This window comes from Malus domestica, chromosome 11 (assembly GCF_042453785.1).
Source record: "Malus domestica chromosome 11, GDT2T_hap1".
Taxonomy (NCBI): Eukaryota; Viridiplantae; Streptophyta; class Magnoliopsida; order Rosales; family Rosaceae; genus Malus; species Malus domestica.
In genome coordinates this window covers 17521055-17540288 of record NC_091671.1, presented here as the reverse complement: position 1 = coordinate 17540288, position 19234 = coordinate 17521055, and the positions used below count along the sequence as shown (strand labels likewise).

Genomic DNA, 19234 nt, shown 5'->3' with positions numbered 1-19234 from the left:
TAATATGATTTCAGTGGCTACTACGAATGCGAACATGTCGTTGATGATTATTTCATTCTGATCCCACAATTCATTAGTACAAGCATAATTTATGGAGATCTATTTGCTTTCATGTACCTTTGTTTCTTCAGGTACATGTGTCTCATCAATGACATTTTCTTTTTCTGAAAGTACAGAATCATGAATTATGAATTTGTCATTCATTTTTTCTTCTTGAATGATTTTATTTGGATTCAGTTGTGCCCTTGTCTTTCTCTTGCGAAGGGTTGAATTTTTGAACCTGGGGTCTACCACGCTTCAGGCGTGCATTAGATGAATCATTTGCTACCACTTTATTTTGTCCAACAGGGACATCAATTTTTGCAGGTGCATTTGCAGCTGGTATATGTGATTTTGTCACTTTCATAGCATCATTAAATGTATCTCGCATTTGATTGGAAATACTTTGAAGATGAACGATCATTTTCACTTCATTTTCACATTGAGTGCTACGTGGATCAAAATGAGATAAGGTGGGAACAACCCATGTCAGCTCTTGTTGTTCTTCTGGAACGATATTTTCTCCCCTTAACGACGGGAAGATTGTCTCATCAAAGTGACAATAAGCAAAATGAGCTGTAAACATATCACATGTCAAGGGTTCCAAATATCTAATGATAGACGGTGAATCAAAACCCACATAAATTCCCAGTCTGCGTTGAGGTCCCATTTTAGTGCGTTGTGGTGGTGCAATAGGCACATAAACAGCACAACCAAAAACTCGTAAATATGAAATGTTTGGCTGATGCCCAAACACGAGTTGCACTGATGAGTATTAATGGTTTGCTATAAGTCTCAATTGAACCAATGATGTAGTATGTAAGATGGCATGTCCCCATGCAGAGACTGGCAATTTTGTTTTCATGAGCAGAGTGCGAGCTATTAATTGAAGCTGCTTGATAAATGCCTCTGCTAGACCATTTTGAGTATGGACATGAGGAACATGGTTTTCAACATCAATTCCCAATGTCATGCGGTAACCATCAAAGGTTTGAGACGTAAATTCACTAGCGTTATCAAGTCGGATTGACTTAATGGGGTAATCTGGGAACCGTGCTCGCAACTTAATTATCTGAGGAGAAGTCTCGCAAAAGTTACATTCTGATAGACAAGAGACAAACATGTGACCATCGGGTAGATGCATCAACCAAATCCATAAAATATCGGAATGGTCCATAGGATGGTTAAATAGGCCCACAAATATCTCCTTGAATTCTTTGTAGAAATGATGGGGATTCAACATCAACCTTTAGTTGTGATGGTCTAATTACCAACTTCCCTTGAGCACAAGCCTTGCAAGGGTTATCATTTGAGATTGCAATGTGTCTGCTCAATAATGGATGTCCATTAGAATTGGTAATGATTCTACGCATCATGGTAGATCCTGGGTGATCCAGACGATTGGCATGTAAACTTTTGAATCAATGAACTTTTGGTTCATGACAGTATGTGATTCAAATCATGCAACTTCTCCAATATACGCTTCTGGGTATCATTGGAGGTAATGCATAGATACTCCACATTTTCTGCACTTTTCGTTTCAATGTGGTATCCATTTAAATGTATGTCTTTGAAACTCAACAAATTTCGAGTAGGTCAAGTAGCGTACAAAGCATTCTGTATGGACAATATTGTTCCCTTTGGTAACATAATTTGGGCTTTCCACGAGCCTTCAATTACATATGATTGGCCTGATATTGTTGTTACCCTTACTTTTGTAAGCATCAATCCTTGAGAAATACTTTCAATCTCAAAGTATTGTATACGTGGTTGTGCTGTCTGCAAGACAAATATCTCTGCCATTTCTCATGTTTTGAGAATGACCATAGTTTTTATCCATGTTTTCTGAGTAAAGGGGATCACGGTTAAAAGCAATTTATAACAGGAAATTTAAATGCTACTTTTATTGAATTTGAAATGCTAGTTTTAAACTACAAGTTCAGTACATCAAATATAAATGATTCAGTCGGACCGGTACACTTCATTCCTCCTTTCCACAATGAAGTCTGAGACATCTAGGTGGGTTGTGTTCAATTGCCCTGATAAGTTGCACATTGGAACAGGTATATCCATTGGTGGGTTATGTTAAACACCTTTCTCCTTGATGGAGGCTTGATATAGATCTATTAGATGTTTTGGGGTACGACAAGTACGCGCCTAATGCCCATTGCCACCACACCTATGACAGGCTCCTTCAGAGTTTCTGGGAGCATTGTTCATATGAGCTTTGCCTTTATGGCGATTTACATTTTTGAAGCTCGGGCCTGAATTATGCCTTGAAACTTGGTTGTGAAACTGGACACCATGATTCTTGCCTTTCCCATTCCACCGTCCTCGCCTGTGGCTACATCCTCGTTTATGATTATTGCCACTAGAGGATGTGGTGTTCACTTCGAGGGAAGCAGCATTCACTTCTGGGAATGGTGCAGATCCAGTAGGTCGGGACTGGTGATTTTTCATCAAGAGCTCATTGTTTTGTTCAGTTACCAGGAGCATAGATTTCAGCTGGTTGTATTCAATGAAACCTCGCTCTCTATAATGCTGTTGTAGGAGCACGTTTGAGGCATGAAAAGTGCTAAAAGTCTTTTCCAGCATATCCTACTCAGTGATGGTTTCCCCACAGAGTTTCATCTGGGAGCTAATTCTGAACATCGTAGAATTATACTCAGCCACTGACTTGAAATCCTGGATCCTTAGGTGAGTACACTCATAACGAGCTTTTGGAAGAATCACTGTTTTCTGGTGATTGTATATGTTTCTCAATGCCTTCCAGAGAGCTAACGGATCTTCAACCGTTAGGTACTGCTCTTTAGTCCTTCATCAAGGTGGCGATGGATAAAGATCATGGCCTTCGCCTGATCTTGAGAAGATGCACTGTTCTCCTCATTGATTGTTTCTCTAAGATTCCCTGCATCCAAATGGATCTTGGTATCCACTACCCAGGTAAGGTAGTTCTTCCCAGTAATATCCAAGGCAACAAAATCAAGTTTTGCCAAGTTTGCCATTTTCTTTTCTGAAAGAAAATTGAGATGTGTAAGAACTTGCAATAATATGTATTTTGGAGGTATGTAGTGTTAGAACTTTTGGTTCTTACAAATTTTTCATTTTGATCTTCAGACCAAAATGATAAGCATTCGAAACTTCTGGCTCAATATTTACATAATGAATGAGGAGGACGATTGTACCGCACCATTCTCATAACATAGGATGGACGATTATTCCGCACCACTCAAGTAGTTTGAAAAATTTTAACACACAGAGCAGGGTGGGCGATTACACCGCATCACCTAAAATTGCAATAAAATTAAACAACAGACAGATTTAAATATGCAGGGTAGGGTGGGAGATTATATCGCTCCACCTAAAATTTGTAGTAAGATTAGATCTGCATTCCAAGATAGGCAATGATACTGCATCATCTTGGATTGCAGTAAGATTAAATTTGCAATTCAAGATGGGCAATTGTATCGCACCATCTTGGATTGCAGTAAAATTAACATAAATAAACACTGGGTTAGTAGTCAAGAGCTGTACCAAACAAGAAATCAAAGATATAAGTAACTGTTAGGTTGAGAACTAGAAGCAGGCATGGTGCAAACAATTCTTCGCAAGGGTATATCCAGCAGGTGAGGCAAAGGAAGAAGAAGAATAGTAAAATCCTTAGAGGAAACAGTTTTTTTTCTTTCAGTGAAGAGAACTGAGAAATGGTTAGAGAGTCGTGCTGATAACGTGTTATAAATAGGCAAAAGTTAGAGAGATAACCTTTACTAGTGACAGGAGCGAAGCAGGTGTAAAATATCACACTGTAACTATAGCACAAGGGGATGACAAATAAAAGAGGGAGAGATAGATACTAATGTTATTGATCCTTTTTTCCTTCTCAGTGTATTTTGATAGTACACGGCGCGCTCTATTTATAGAGCAACTCCAAACAAACGTAATAATTACACATCAAAATTTACAGCACACACCTTTTGAAAATACAATCGTCATTCATTTCCCAAGTCCACATTACTGTGTGGGCATTCATTAATCCACCAATAGTTTCAACATTACTGTGTGGGCATTCATTAACCCACAAATATTTTCAACAAGGAAAACATTATATTTAATTTGAAGTTTGAACTCTTGTGAAGAGACCTGTATTGTACTGTCATACGTAATTGGAGAAATAATCATAATTTAGTATAATAGCCTACATCATAGCTTCCAGAAAGAGTTAAGAGCAATAGTCGTCATAGGGGAAGAAGGAAAAACAAACTACGTTTTTCCTCTTTTCCCCTCTCTTTTATTTTCCTAGCTATTATGGCGAATAAATAAGAGTCACTTGTATGGTGATTTAGCTTTTGCCTAAGTCATGCTTAAATTTGAGTTCCCATCACTTCTTTTCTGTCCAATTTTAGTCCAACGCTAATGCCACTTGCTTACAAAGTTTGATCAATGGAGACCAAGCATTCTCATTTTCCACCCTTATTCTACAAGTATTTAATAACTAGATGCGGCTTATTCGACGTTGGCGCTCATCAGGCCGCCGCGGCGGCAGTGGTACTCATGATTTTCGGTTTGTAACATTTAGATGGCTTTGGGTAGTATGGGCTTGGCAACAGATTAAGCTTAATGTTTTTTTTTTCTCATGGTGGCTCTTGTTCTCTATTCCAATACTAGTAGCTCCAGTGGTGATTTTATGCCAGAGTCTGTTGCTCGTATTCAAAGAGTGTTCCTTGACTAGAATTGTTAGAGATTTAGGGCTGGTTTGGTATTGCTGTGCTTTGAAAAAATGCTGCTGTAAGAATAAGCGGCTGTGCTGTGAGAATAAGCGGCTGTGAAATAAATCAGCAGAGTGTTTGGTAAACTTTTTTGTAAAAGTGCTTTTGGAAAAAAAAGCAGTCTAATAGTGGATCTTTTCATTAAAGGAGCACTGTAGTTCTATGTGCTTTGAAAAAAAACCAGTTTTCCAAAGCTACAGATTGCAGCTTCAGCTTTTTCCTTTGATTTCAGCTTATTCTCACAGCAGCTTCCAAAATAAGCCATTTTTTTTAAGTTTACCAAACACCAAAAACACTCCCAGCTTTTTTTCATAGGAGCTTTTTTTAAAATCACCTCAACCCCAAACTGGGGCTTAGTTGTGATGGTCTAATTACCAACTTCCATTGAGAACAAGCCTTGCAAGGGTTATCATTTGAATTTCTAGTTGTCATGTAGCAGTTATGAAGTAATTGAATTTCTAGTTGTGAAGATCGAACTTCTTTGGGCCTTGTACTGTTGGTTGAGTCAAGTCCTTCGGCGAAAAGTGTTTCCCTCCAACCAACCCAAGTGCATTCCTTTTTCGCTTCTTACTTGTCATACCCACAAATCCATCAATACGCTAGCTGGCTATTAAAATGGCTCCTCGAACCCCTCAGATTACGTTTTCTCCTCCCCTTACACACTCCTGTTTAGTTATATCCACTATTTTTGTTTAATTTCTATTCAATATGATGACAAAAGACAAGAGAGTGCTTAGCTAACGAAAAGGTTCGCTATCGAGACCTCAAAAACAGACTAGTAAATCCATTTTATTGAACGAACTTGGATAACATATTTAAGATTCACAGGCCTCCATTAATTAGGAATCATTTTCTTTACCAACACTACAGTTTCAGCACAACGAATCCAGCACAATCTCGTGAGCATCCCCAAATTGGCTCGTACCAGCTCATTCGGTTGCCTTGCCTTTGCGCCGGCTACTGCTGCTAGTTTCCAACAAGTAACAAACCATGGAATCGACATCATCTCCGAATATGTTGTATGCCTCGATCACCTGCAGGTAGCTGAACCCCATCGATAGCACGACTTGCATACTACTGCTTGGGGTTGAGTCCTGAAATCCTTTGTCCCTACCTACCATTTTAGTCTCACTGCCCGATGATCCTGTTCATGCGACATTCTAGTCAGTAAAAGCGTAGAATTAATCAAAGCCTACATGCAAATTTCACCCGCGTACCCAAGCGTTGCCGAACTATATCATCCAAAAATGCAGTTTAATACCTAAAAATTGAGCCCACTCAAACTACAAATATTCTTCTACCAAGTTCTGTATGAGAGAGAGGGAGGGCGGGTGGAAGAAACACAGGAACGGAAAACTCACTAGCTCCAGAAGATGACGGCTCAGCACTAGAAGTGGAAGATTCTCTACGACCAAGTTGTTGCTTAAATGTGCCATCTGCATATTCAAGCCTTGAAGCTTCCATCACCATGCGCTCAATTTCTTTCTCAGTAAGCTCCAGATCTGAGTAAAATCGCCCCTCAGCTAGAAGTGCCTGCCAGTAGTAACGATAAGAGGAAAAAGTGATCATGATATTCCTGGTCAAGTATTTTTGAAAACCATAACACTCAAATATCAAGACACTTGCATTATCAATTTGTTGGTCTTGTTGAGCCTTAATAGCAGCCTTGACCTGATCCTTGTCAACATTTGACTACAGAAACGAAAAGATGAAACATCAGATGTAAGTTGAACAGTTAACCAAATAATATCTTTAAGAAAGTCGGAACTACAGCTAGGTTACCAAACCTCCAAATACCCTTCGTCCAATACCCCCAACAAATGAAAACATAGTGAGAAATAAAACCACTGGATAGCTAGCCCGTTAAGTGATGTGATCATCACATCCTTGCTTTCTTTGATAACTTCTTTAATTGGAAACACTAATAACTAACGATGCTTTGAATGAATGGTGCCATTTTCAGCGCCCAATTTCATCATCCCACCGTATTTCTTCCCCACCCTCACTCCCAGCCCCCAAAAAAGATTTAAAATAAAACAAATTCACTTTACTCAAGCCAAACACCCCTTAAACACAGTTCTCCTTCCCCTAACAGTAACTTCTTTTGTTTATATAGGAGTGGAAGCAGCCAAAGCCTATAAAGTAGAGAACAAATTTATGAGCCCATGTCACATGGCAGTAAATAGTAATCGAACTTTTTTGAAGGAAACTGGCAATAGTGTTACACTTCAGAATTCTTTTCTTAGTGTCCTTTTTTAACCTTCCCCTTTGTATACAAGCCCATTTTTATCATGTCAGAAAGAAAAGGAAAATCTATGTTATCCATGTTTCATCCACATGTATTAGAAGTAAAACAATTAAAGCCAGAAGAATATAGAATGATTAAGCACATGTACCCACCCCACGAAGACGGCTGAACCCAAGTCCTACACCGATGGTCTGACGACGGGGATCAACAAGAGAGTTGTAATGATTTCCATGATGATAACTTAATCGTAGGGGTGGTGTGTCAGTGTCATAGCTTCCGTGGAAGATATTAATCGGTTCTGCATCAGACTCACTTAAGTTAACAAAACATTGCAAATAGAAAATTTCACTGGAAGAACGAAAGAAATCATTATTCAGCTCAAAACCTGTGCTATAGGAATAAATATGGATGGGCCGATTATACATTTCAGATAAGGCTTGGATCTCCACATTGTTTCCGTATACCTGACATAAGATAAAATGAGCTATTAAACACATCTGCAGTGGAAAAGATGGGGAACTGTGCAAAACTTCACTTGCCAATAATTAACAGACATCATATTACCATTAAGTATAAAACTAAAGGTTAATACATGGTGAAAACTGAAGCCACCAGATCCAGGTCATAATATAAAATTACCGAAAGACAAACACTTGAAAGGCGACTGAACAAACAACCATGCTTAGTATGTATGTAAAGAGACGGTGAGGAGGGTAAAATAGGTACCACGCAATCCTGGGGATAAGACCTTTTAAGTTTTCTAATTATACCATCTCTGTTAGCAGTCAACACATATGCCTCTATTATTATAATTCACCTCAGTCACCTACCATAAAATTATTATGATCATTGACAATATTCATCAATGTGTCATAATTCAGCAGCTAGGCCTTTCCGCATTCTCACAATTAGCAAGCATAACTTCAAGAGGAAATCTGATTACTCTTCACCAGGATATAGTGCAGTGTCATCTGAGAAATCAACAGCCATTCAGGGCAGAATCCAAGATAGGTTGGCAAATACTTCCTTGGGTGTGTAAATCTAGGTGTTTAATGCCTTCACTGAGGGTGCAAAGTTGGGCAGTCTGTCCACAATATTTTTAAATTCTTAAGATGTCTTTTATCTTTTATCACCGACTGAGCCTGGATATGACCATGTCGTGAGGAACTAAAAAGATAAAAACTCCTTTTGCAGAGGGCCTTTCATTGAGAACATGCACCATCATCATAGCCCAGGAATCATTTAATAAAAAAAAAGGCCAAAGCCATCGCCAGTTTTCACCGATGCAACCCAACCTCTCTTAACCGAATTCAAATTCAAAATGTAATTTGAAATCATGATTCAACCAACACCACCTTTGCAAAAGTCGCACACAAAATTACATTAGATAAAAATGGGAATCACATCACCATCAATATGAGGGACCATTACGAACTATTTGCCAATAGGACGCTCATGCTAAATATTTTATAAATAAGACAATTTAACTTGGAAGAAAAATCAATTCTAGTGGCTCTAAGCGAAAAATACTCTAAAATTACATAATACCATAGGAAAAGACTTTTTTTTGAGAGGGTTTTTAGCTGTCCTTCGGTTAAACCAAATTATGAGCCTTTCGTTGTGGCAATTTTGTGTCATTTAAACTGATGCTTTTACCAAAATTTTGACAGTAAAGAAAGGAAGACTTTATTAATTTCCCCAGATTCACTACAAAAAATGAAACAAATTCTAGATCTCCAAAACACTCAATTGTGAACTCTTTTGGAAAAATATATTACTTCTGCAAGCATTATAGTTGTAGTTTCACCTACCAGGATAAAGATTTCATTATTTACCACCCTTATAAAAGGTTTAGGAATAAAGTTAGTAATCTAATGAATAAAACTCAACCCGGAATTAATCTGCTTCTTTTCCCACGTAACTAGTAAGTTTAACTTTAATGTATTTATCAAGGACTACTAAACAGAATTAAGTTTCCCACTCCCATTTTATTACCCTTACTAGATTGTTTTATAAACATTGAAAATAAAATGAGATAATATTAAATTGTTAAACAGACCAATAAAATAAGCCATTTCACCCTTTAAAGTCAAGTACAGCAAGCGTTGACCCACTTTCAGAAGACAGACACATAAAGAGTAGAGACATACAAGCATACCACTGTTATGAAACTTCACCTACAATAAAGGGGGAAGGGCATTGAAGAACAGGAACGGATACTTCAAATGCTTTCGCCAGTTTCCAACTTAGACATAACTGCTATGAAACTAACCTTGGAACGTAGGGATGATATTGTAATAGGATGACAATCTTTAAGAGGACATGCATCAATTAACATTCCACCACATTGCCATTATTCTGGGAATAAACTAGTAGAACTCAAGATGCCAATTTAAAATACTATACGGAGCTATTGTGTAGGCATACCTCATTGATAAAATATTTCGAGTAAAACATCAATGGAACTATGATATGACGTACCTTGTCTCTTCTTTTCCTCTTACAATAAGAGGTAAATCCTTCTGTAATAAATTGTGAAAAGTGATCCCTCTCTCGTTCCTGGAAAAATAAATAGAACTAAGTATCAGAAATCATGGCGACTATAGCATTAAGTGGGTACAAAAAGATTATGGTATAGCATTAACTGATGAAATTATGATGAAGAAAGCAATATTTATGTTCGTGTCCAGTAATTTGTTTCTCTAACAATTAATGGGAAATCAAAACTATAAGTATTGTTACTATGAAAAACTTTTCCCTCTACTCCTTGATTTTCTTCTATTTTACTATTCATATCTTTCATTTTTCTCTTCATTACACGCTTAGTAACATCTGTAGGGTTACCAATTCACTTTACAACATTGTCCAGCAACCCCATAGTTGTTATTTGTGAGTATACGATAACATTACATGGCCAGATCCCAAATTAAGCTGTCATAATAATAAGTACCAAACATCTGTACATATCCGCAGCACCTAATAAAGAGCATAAATAGCATAAAAAATAGAGGACGGGTAAGGAATAATACCATGTAATCCATGCACATTTGCCTAATCAAGTCATAGGCTTCAGAATCCCCATAAACTTGATCTGCAACAGCACGAAAGAGACAATTCCCATCCTCCAGCATTTTTTTCACTTCAAAACCTTTTGCACGTCTAATATCAATTTCAAACTGTCGTTCTCTTTCCTGACATAGATTTAACATGCCAATTTGAGATTTCTGAATTAGAAGTGAAGAATGGAGCGAACAAATGTAAGACCCCACTGGGGGCGCAAATGCGACCTCCAAGGCTTGAAATAAAAAGTAAAGAATTTTAATGAGGCCACGTTTAGCTTCTGCATAAGCGTTTTGTTAAACATTTCTTCCTGATATGGAGGAGTTTGTATTAAGTTGATATTGGGATGCTGCTGTTTCTTAATTTCTGAGAACATGTATATATAATAGTTAAAAAGTTCAACTTTAGGATGGAATCACGCTTGAGTACCAAAAAACCAAAGCAAATATTTGAACAATGTACCAAAAATCGCCAAAAAAAAATTTATCTTATGACACATTTTTCAATTCCTTCTAGAACACTGGGATTCTTTGCAATAAAACCTACTAAGGAAGACATCAGATATTCCTATTTATTTGCATATATAAGATCAGAAACTTACAGTGTCATCATAGGAAGACACAAAGCAAGGACTATGCTCATCAGCGCTATTGTACCCCTCGCTTTCACCATGAGACCTGGGAGAAGAAGGCCGCGACCCATTCGGCGAAGTCCTAGTTGAAACAACAGGCCAGGCAACTGCTCTTCTAGAAGGCCCAATCCGCACAGCATTTGAACTTCCTGAGACAGATCTCCTTGAATTTGAGTTTGCCGAGGGAAGTTTTGGGGGAGGGACTGGAGGAGGTGGTGGTTGAGAACTCCCAATCACATTTTGTAAAGAATCCCTGCTCGAGTCCACATTTTCAACTGTCACCCTTTCAGAAATCCTCAGCCCGTCTAGACCTTTCATCAATTCCCCTGGGCTTGCAATGTCATTTTTACCAACTTTCTCCCCATCAGCTCGTTCCTCACTTGGACCCACATTGTCATCATTAAAGCTTTCTGTCAAAAGATCATCACTTTTCACAGCCTTATTGTCATCACTCTCACAATACTCTGGCAGCTCATCCAAAATAACATTTTCTTGTGCCTCCTCTACAATTTCCTCATCTTTCACAACCGAAAGAACCTGAGGATTATTAACCTGTGGCTGTGCCCAAGCAGAAGAAGACCCAGACAAGGAAGAAGGACGAGTTGGGTTGGAAGAAGAACCACTCGAGGAACCTCGCTGAACCAGAATTCGAGTCATTGCATTCAATGTTTAACGTCTTCAAAACCCTAGCCTAATATCCTTTACAAAACCCCAAACTTAGAGTTGTGTTTGTCACGCGTTCTGGCCTTGGGTACAGTCACACCAATCCCTTGGCTGAAGGTTTTCTTCCAGCCCAGCACGCTCTGCTCCTCGGGAAACGATCTCTGCATTCCCCTAACAATTCTCATGAGACCCAGAGCTCGAACTTTAAACAAGAAAACCCTCTAAGCTACTCGAATTTTACCCAAAAAATTGCCAAAAATTTCAATCTTCAACTACCCCAAGCTGCACGCAACAAACACCATACATTTCCAAGACAAATCAACAAAAAAGAACATAGCTTTCTAACGATCCGCTTGGCTTCTGAGAAAAAGAAAGGAAATTCAAACAAGATTGTAATCAAAACTGACTAAAACTTGGGTAATCTTCTCACTTTGTCAAAAAGCACAAAACCAGAAAAACCCAATCTTTCTACTTTCTCTCAATTTTGTTCCCCCTTTCCTAGCATTTTCTCAGCAACCAAACAGACACAAACCCAGTATAACCGATTAACAAAATCCAAAACTCCAAGAACCATGGAAGAAAAACACCAATCAGATAATCAAACAAGACCCACTCGCAAAACACACACAATTAACGAAATTTGAAAATTAAATAAAAATTTTAAAAAGATTAAAAAAAAAAACCCTAAGGTTGACTCAGCACGAGTTGGCGACTCACCTGAGAACAAATAAAGAAACGCAGCCTTCTTCTGAAGCTTCAATCGCGACGCGTCTGAGATCTGCAAAAGCTGAACGAAATTAATTTAATTTTTCAAATTCCCAAGTATTTTTTTAGGGTTTATGTTGATTTTGCGAGGGGAAGAAGAAGACCAGAGAGAGGAAGGTATGTCGATGTGAAAAGGAAGAGAGAAGTCGCGAGGGAGAAAACGGGAGGCTGCTTTTTAACGGAGGGTGAGAGACGGCCACGTGACGTGTGCTTACCCGCTACGGCCGCGCGTCTGCTGTCTAAAAGTTTTTAACATGTGTTCACTCACTTAACTAAACAATTAACACTAATATATAAAATAAACTAAAAAAAATTAATATTTTCACACAATAGAACAAACCCAGCACTTTGATCACTTAGTATTACAATCTAAATGTATTCCTTTTTACTTATAAGTGAGAAGTTTTAGGTTCAATTCTTGTAAAATGTGTATTTGAACTACATTATTACTAGTCAATTGTGAGGCTAAGCTCATCTCTTTCTTCTTAATGTAGATAATATTATTCGTTCAAAACCAAAAACCCTGTGGGGGAGGAGTCAGTCAGCTTATTTCGTGCGAGATGATTTCGATTCTCGACTTTGTTAACGTCACCTAGACAATTATAGTAGTATTTCTATTCACTTGTAAGTGAGAGATCTTAGAGCATCTCCAGTTGAATCCTTAAATAGGGACAACCACCTATAAATGGGTATAAAACAAATATATGGACAAAATGAATCTTCAATAGATCGGAAAGTGAGTCCCTAAAGGTATAAGGACTCGCCGGATACATAGTATGTTCTCACCTATAGGGATTGTATGAGGACAATCTTAAGTGAAAAACGAGGCTCACAATCTTGATTGATGATTTTAATGCTTTCAATTTTAATGGTTTTAATTAATTAAAAAAAAAGTTAACATAAACAAAAAATGTGCATCTAATCAAATTATCACATAAAATTGTAAAAACGTCAAATTTAGGAATTCTCCTAGGACTCTACCATTGGATGCAATAATGGTGGGCGCGGGTTAGGTTGGGTCGCTTTGGGCCAAAACCGAAATCAAACTGACCTAGTTGGCTGAGCCAAAATTGCAAATCGAAACCAATCAAGCTGGGTCTAAAACCGATCATGTCGGTTGACCAAAAATGGTAGGTTGGTTTGGTCGGTTTTCGGTTTGTCAATGACACTTGAGTGAGAGAGAGAGAGAGAGAGAGAGAGAGAGAGAGAGAGTTGTCATTTAGAGATATTCACGACGGTGGTGGAGGAAGAAAGAATGGAGGACACGGTTGGGAGGCTGTTATGCTAGGTTTGAGAACTAAGTTTGAAAGTGAGAGAAAAGAGACCACAAGAACAAACAGCCAAAAAGTGTTATCCATTAAACACTCAAAACGGGGCCATAAGAACAAATAGCCAAAAAGGCAAGAAAAGTAAAGAAAATGTGATGTCGATACAAACTAGGCAACAAAGTAGTCATCCTAGACATACAGAAAAAACACTACCATCACCACTAAGGTCTTTATTTTGATTAAAACAAATAAAAGCAAACACACGGGTTGGTTCGGTTAACCAATGTTTAAGAATTATAGGAACTGCTTGTCAAACCAATTTTAGTCGGTGCAGTTCAGTTTACTTACAAAAAAAACAAAAAACCAAAGCAAACCATCGGTGTAGTTTGGTCAGTATAGTCATTTTTTTTTTAATTGGCCAACCCTAGGAGGCAATATTCTTTTAGGGGCACAAAGATTCGTTTTAAGTCATTAAATAAGTACTCAAAAGTGGTGGTGGGAGTCCCTAAATAGGGATTTCCATTGGAGATGCTCTTAGGTTTGATTATCACCAAAGGCAATTTCAAACCACATTATTGCTAACCCATTGTGAAGCTAAGTCCATCCCCATCCCCCTTAAGTGTAGATAACATTATTTGTTCAGCAGAAAAAAAAATAAAGAAAAAAAGTCACCTAGACAATTAATGATTTTGTCCATTTGGACTTCTTTGAGCCGAATTCAGTCCAAACTCAATCACTTAGATCATGTGGTATAAGCATCAAATAAGACATGGTTTGGGTGTTATTTTTTTTTTCTTTTTGAACAAAGATATGGTTTGGGTGTTTAGTTATATAGATTAACGGATTTGGTTAAGATGTTTCAAATTGTATTCATTCAAACCATTTTAGAATTTTAATATGTAGCTTTGTACAACAAAAATAAAATAAAATGAAGGTTTTGATGGCTTTTATTCTATTGTTTGAAATAAGTGCTACTCATGTGCAAATTTTTAGTAGTTTCTGACTTGTGAAATTAGATATAATTTATTCAATTTTTAAAGCAAAAATGTGTTTTTTTTCTCTTTTTTTCTTATTTATGTTTTCTTCCCATTTAATTATTTAAATAAGTAGCAAATTAGTACTACGGTCTAGTAATATTTATCTTCACTTATAACTTATAAGTGAGAGGTCTTAGGTTATATTCTCGTCAAACGCGAATTTGAATCACATTATTGCTAGCCTATTGCGAGGTTTAGCCCATCCACTCCCCCTTAGGCCATCTCCAACCGAGGGCTGGCCAGAGGGCTCGTTTGAGCCCTCTAGCCCTCCAAGATTCCCCAAGATATTAATATTTTAATGAACAGTACATGGCCATATTTGCCTCCGTCTCCAACCAAGGGCCAGAGGGCCAAAAGGCTCGTTTTAGCCCTGTCACAAAAAACCGTCTCCAACCGAGGGCCAAAGGGCCATAGGACCAAACATAATTTATTATTTAAATTTAAAAACTACAACAACTTAAATTTAAAAACAACAACTTATATTTAAACACTACAAATTAAATTTAAAAACAACATTAACTTAAATTTAAAAATTACAACGACTTAAATTTAATATCCATAATTAATATCATCTTCATCATCCGCCATTGTAGGAGTATAGTCAGAGGTAAACAATTGCCGCCGAGCCATAATTTCTTTTTTTTTCCTATCAAAATAGGCCTTACTCATTGGAGTGTAATCCGAAGTGTTCCTTTCCATATTCTTATCATCCATCTCTTCTTGTATTTGTTTGGCTCGCTCTTCATGTCTACACTTCCTTTCTTCCGCCTCACGGGCATTTTGCTCCGCCAGTAATCGAAATGAGGCCGCCACTTCATGTTGAGCGGCGTAATCAGCATTTGCCTTGCCATTTTCCCTCAACCTTCGGGCCTTGTTTCGTCCCATAGGCCTAGGTAAAGAAATTTCGGACGGAGTCGGATTTTCTACCCTTGTTTGTTGAATGGTTGGAGATCCATCTTCATTCATATCTACAGATGGGGATGCAGCTTCCAAAGGATCCACTCTATGTTGAGGTGGATCTTCAAATAACACCCACCCTTTACAAATTTCCCAACAACCGTGAAACTGAAAGGGTTTTAAGCTGCCCTCCATATACAATTTCTCCGCTTGGCGTACCTAGAAAATATAATTAAAAAAATTTTAGGAAATTAATTCACGAAATTAAATGTAATATAATTAAACATTTAAAATAAACTGTAAAAACACTAACTTCGTCATAGTAATTGGCGCCGCTTTCATGTCTACGTGCTGCTGCTAATAGTGCTTGATGTCATTTATTCAAACTTGGATGAAGATGTTTCTTCCATCTTGAAGAACAACTTTCGTGGTTTCGGGTATTTGGTGGAGTGGTGCCTTCGTAGAACTCTAAGTATTTTTTGGACACACGAGTCCAAACACCTTCACTTGTTTGAGAAATCCCCCTCACACTATCTTCTGAGATCCATCTATAAGCCTTGCAAAGAGCTTCATCTTCTTTTCGGGTCCAAGCCCTACCTTTCATTGCAGATGAGGCCATTTTTTTTGAAAAAAAATGAAGGAAATATTGAAGGAAATATTGCAAATGAAGTGAAGAAATATTATAGATGAAGGAAATATTGAAAAATTGAAACAAATATTATAGATGAAGGAAATATTGAAAAATTGAAACAAATATTATAGATGAAGGAAATATTGGAAAATATATTGAAGGAAATATTGAAAAATTAAAACAAATATTATAGATGAAGGAAATATTAGAAAATATATTGAAGGAAATATTGAAGGAAATATTGAAAAATATTGAAGAAGGAAATATTGCAAATGAAGTGAAGAATTGAAAGAACTTCACCATATTTATAGAAGAAAAAAATGTTTAAAATAAATTAAAAAAAAAAAAAAAAAACCAACGGCTAGTTGCAATGGCTAGCTGACTCAGCTAGCCGTTAGATTCAAAAATATTTCAAACTATTAGTGTCGGTTATAACCGACACTAATAGCAGAACTATTAAAAAAAAAAACCCTTTAATGCTGTCGGTTTTAACCGACAACAATAGGAAATATTAAAAAAAAAAATAGCCAGCCCTCCAGCCCTCTCCGATCCCGTGGGACCCTCCCAGATTCCAGAGCCTTCTGGCCTAGCCCTCGGTTGGAGACGGTTTTAGGGCTATTTTCGGCCCTCTGGCCCTCTGGACTCTTCGGTTGGAGATGGCCTAAGTGTGGGTAATATTGTTTGTTCAAAAGAAAAATTATTAAGATATGTAAACCATCAGAGAGTGACCTAGAAGTTGGGATGAGATTCAGACTCATATTTCACATGCATGTCATGGGTTCAATTCTTGATGTTGATGAATCACACGATGATGGACAGGAAAGGCTGAAATATTCTTGTAAATCTTCCTAGTCTCTGGAGTGGTAAACTGTTGTGAAGAAGCTACCAACTAGTCCCCTATTAAAAAAAAATATTTATATAAGTTTAATAGTCTTAATTCAAGATTTACTAATTCACGTTGTAATTCAAGATTTACGCTAATTCTTCAGATGGGGCGTGAAACCTACGTATCAGATAGGGTACTTTTAATTATTTGTATCATCATTTTCTTTTACTACTAGTCTTTTTAAAATAAAATAAAAAAATAAAAAAATAAAAAAATGACAATAATCCAAGAAAAAGGAGAATCACAAACCTATAGCCCCAAGAAGACTAACACCAAACAAAAAGGCACGTAGACTTGTAAAAAAATCCACAAAGAAAACAACTAGGCACGAAAGCCGACAAGCTCAAAAAAAGGCAACAAAAAAAGCAAGAGAATCATATCTAGATCAATTTTGTAGGGATCTTCACATCCTAACTGTTTATCGTACATAGTGCAATAAGTTTTCATCAAATACTATTTGTGTTTAATTTCAAATAAAAAAATCAAATGATTTATGACAATATGATGCACGATGAATGATTAAAATGTGAGAATCTTTAGGATCCCACAATTCGGATCCAGATGGGATCCATTTAAAAAAGGTACACCAATTCACCAAAGGCTTAAAATTGATAGAGATTAATTTAATAAAAAAGCACTACTTGGCTGCTAAAAGTTCAACACCGCTCCTGTTGATATCCAATTACGTTTGAACACGTATTTAAATAATTAAAGTTGTAAATACAAATTAAACAAGTATTCAATTGTCATTAGATATCAACAAGAGTGGTTGCGGAACTTTCAGCAGCCTAGTAGTGTACTAAATAGAATTGATGATGGTCTTTAGAGTCGTGCATTGAATTCTTGCTTTCATTTCTGAAGATCATTTTGTTTCTCTCTCTCCATATGGCATAAATAGTAGAAACTAGGCAAAGCTTTTTAATCAGATTTATCAAATGCTTACCCTTCCACTTATCAAAAACTTTCTCAATGAAATTTGGCAATGGACAACAAAGCCAATTCTCATTACACTTACTCAAAAGGCTCACACAAATCCCATCACAATAGGTGTAACTAGCTAGTAATGCTCGCACGTTGCTGCGGGATTACAAATTGCATGAATAATTATGTATCATTCTCTTCTAATAATTTCTCTAATTATGAGTTTTATTAAACAGGAAATAAGATTATTTTCTTGTCACAGAATTAGCATTTTCAATGCATCAAAGCAAGTGGTAATTATTAAAATGAATATGTTAACATATAGCATAAAATCAAATAACCTGAATAATAGTATTTTAATTGATATCAACAATCAGAAACACAATAGTAAATATAAAGTTGGGTGATTTAGTGGTTACAAACCATGTAAATCACCAAGACATAAAGAAATAAAAAAGTAGATGAAAATTAAGGATTGACTTGAGCTAGGAGTTCACAAAATGCTTTTAAAAGTAATAAATATTCTGTTGGATTGAGTTCCTTGTAATGAGATACTCTTCTCTGCACAAACTGCATGAATAAAATTCAAACTTTCAACTGCCTGTAATTTATAATTAAGTTAAGCAAATACATAGTAAGCACTGCACAATCAAAGTAATAACAATTTTCAAATAGCGTTACATCTATCAATTACTATGCATAGGAATTTCAAAAATGGATTACTAAGCTGTAATTTAAGATCTTTGAAATTGCAATTTTATAAGTCACTAAACCCAAATTACAAATTATGCAGTCAATCTCACTACCCTCCTTATTACACATCGAAAGTTGAAAAAATAAAACAATGTAGTTTCTTTGAGATTTGTAAGTGGAAGTACCTCATTGAAAGTCTTCTGGAAGCACTGCAACACCTTTTGGAACCTTTGCTTCATTCTGGTCCGGAGTGGCAGTTTAAGCATTTCCCAGCACCACAGCATCATATTTCCTATTATTAATCCACAATGCCTCCTCCAGCTTTGAAATAGCAGTTGGGCAAACAAACACAAATATACATTTATAAATTCAAACTCCCAAATTTATATTTCAACTACCATATAAAACATAGAGAATTCCTACGTCTAAAATAATTAATAAAAAAAGGAGAGATATTTCAAGAAAATTCAAAGTTAGCACCTTGAGTTAGCTTCATTGATTCCAATACATTCCAAAACTGAGACAGATTGCTCTCCACTTCTTCTCATAATACACACATGCAGTTTCTATTTTTTGATCAAGTAAAGCATAGTCGACATCTTTTACAGTCGCTTAGATTGCGTCTCCCTACATGATTGAACAAATAGTTGAATCACAATTAACATTTATTAACATAATTTTTAAATCATATATCCAATCTCACAGAGAGATCAAAATCAAACAGTTGGT

General features: G+C 36.7%; 2 protein-coding genes across 8 annotated transcripts; both read right to left on the bottom strand.

Moving 5' to 3' along the window:
- Nucleotides 1–223: 223 nt before the first annotated feature.
- LOC139189461 (uncharacterized) lies at nucleotides 224–3044 on the bottom strand. Its single transcript, XM_070808417.1, has 2 exons — nucleotides 2843–3044; nucleotides 224–615 (listed from the first exon to the last, which is right to left on the bottom strand). Exons 1-2 carry the CDS (start codon nucleotides 3042–3044, stop codon nucleotides 224–226), a joined length of 594 nt encoding a protein of 197 aa, XP_070664518.1.
- A 2534-nt stretch (nucleotides 3045–5578) lies between these two features.
- Nucleotides 5579–12388, bottom strand: LOC103436110 (OVARIAN TUMOR DOMAIN-containing deubiquitinating enzyme 6). Of its 7 annotated transcripts, none has more exons than XM_017332479.3 (10): nucleotides 12277–12388; nucleotides 12125–12185; nucleotides 10715–11689; nucleotides 10083–10244; nucleotides 9535–9612; nucleotides 7439–7517; nucleotides 7206–7351; nucleotides 6432–6497; nucleotides 6167–6338; nucleotides 5579–5949 (listed from the first exon to the last, which is right to left on the bottom strand). In XM_017332479.3, exons 3-10 carry the CDS (start codon nucleotides 11399–11401, stop codon nucleotides 5735–5737), a joined length of 1605 nt encoding a protein of 534 aa, XP_017187968.1. In that variant the 5' UTR covers nucleotides 11402–11689; nucleotides 12125–12185; nucleotides 12277–12388; the 3' UTR covers nucleotides 5579–5734. The 7 variants fall into 7 exon arrangements, with proteins under 7 accessions (XP_017187968.1, XP_008372746.1, XP_008372749.1 ...); XM_008374524.4 differs by having other exon boundaries at nucleotides 10715–11767; nucleotides 12277–12364; XM_008374527.4 differs by having other exon boundaries at nucleotides 10715–11578; nucleotides 12277–12364.
- Between the last annotated feature and the right edge of the window lie 6846 nt (nucleotides 12389–19234).

What these genes read in the sequence shown, in the direction of transcription:
- LOC139189461 (XM_070808417.1), bottom strand. Translation starts at nt 3,044, where the DNA reads ATGGCAAACTTGGCAAAACTTGATTTTGTTGCCTTGGATATTACTGGG. An exon ending in TGATGAAGGACTAAAGAGCA is followed by an intron (nt 616 to 2,842) that starts GTACCTAACGGT and finishes ATATGTTTACAG; the next exon opens with CTCATTTTGCTTATTGTCAC.
- LOC103436110 (XM_017332479.3), bottom strand. Translation starts at nt 11,401, where the DNA reads ATGACTCGAATTCTGGTTCAGCGAGGTTCCTCGAGTGGTTCTTCTTCC. An exon ending in AGAGGAAAAGAAGAGACAAG is followed by an intron (nt 7,518 to 9,534) that starts GTACGTCATATC and finishes ATCTTATGTCAG; the next exon opens with GTATACGGAAACAATGTGGA. An exon ending in TATTTATTCCTATAGCACAG is followed by an intron (nt 7,352 to 7,438) that starts GTTTTGAGCTGA and finishes AGTCTGATGCAG; the next exon opens with AACCGATTAATATCTTCCAC.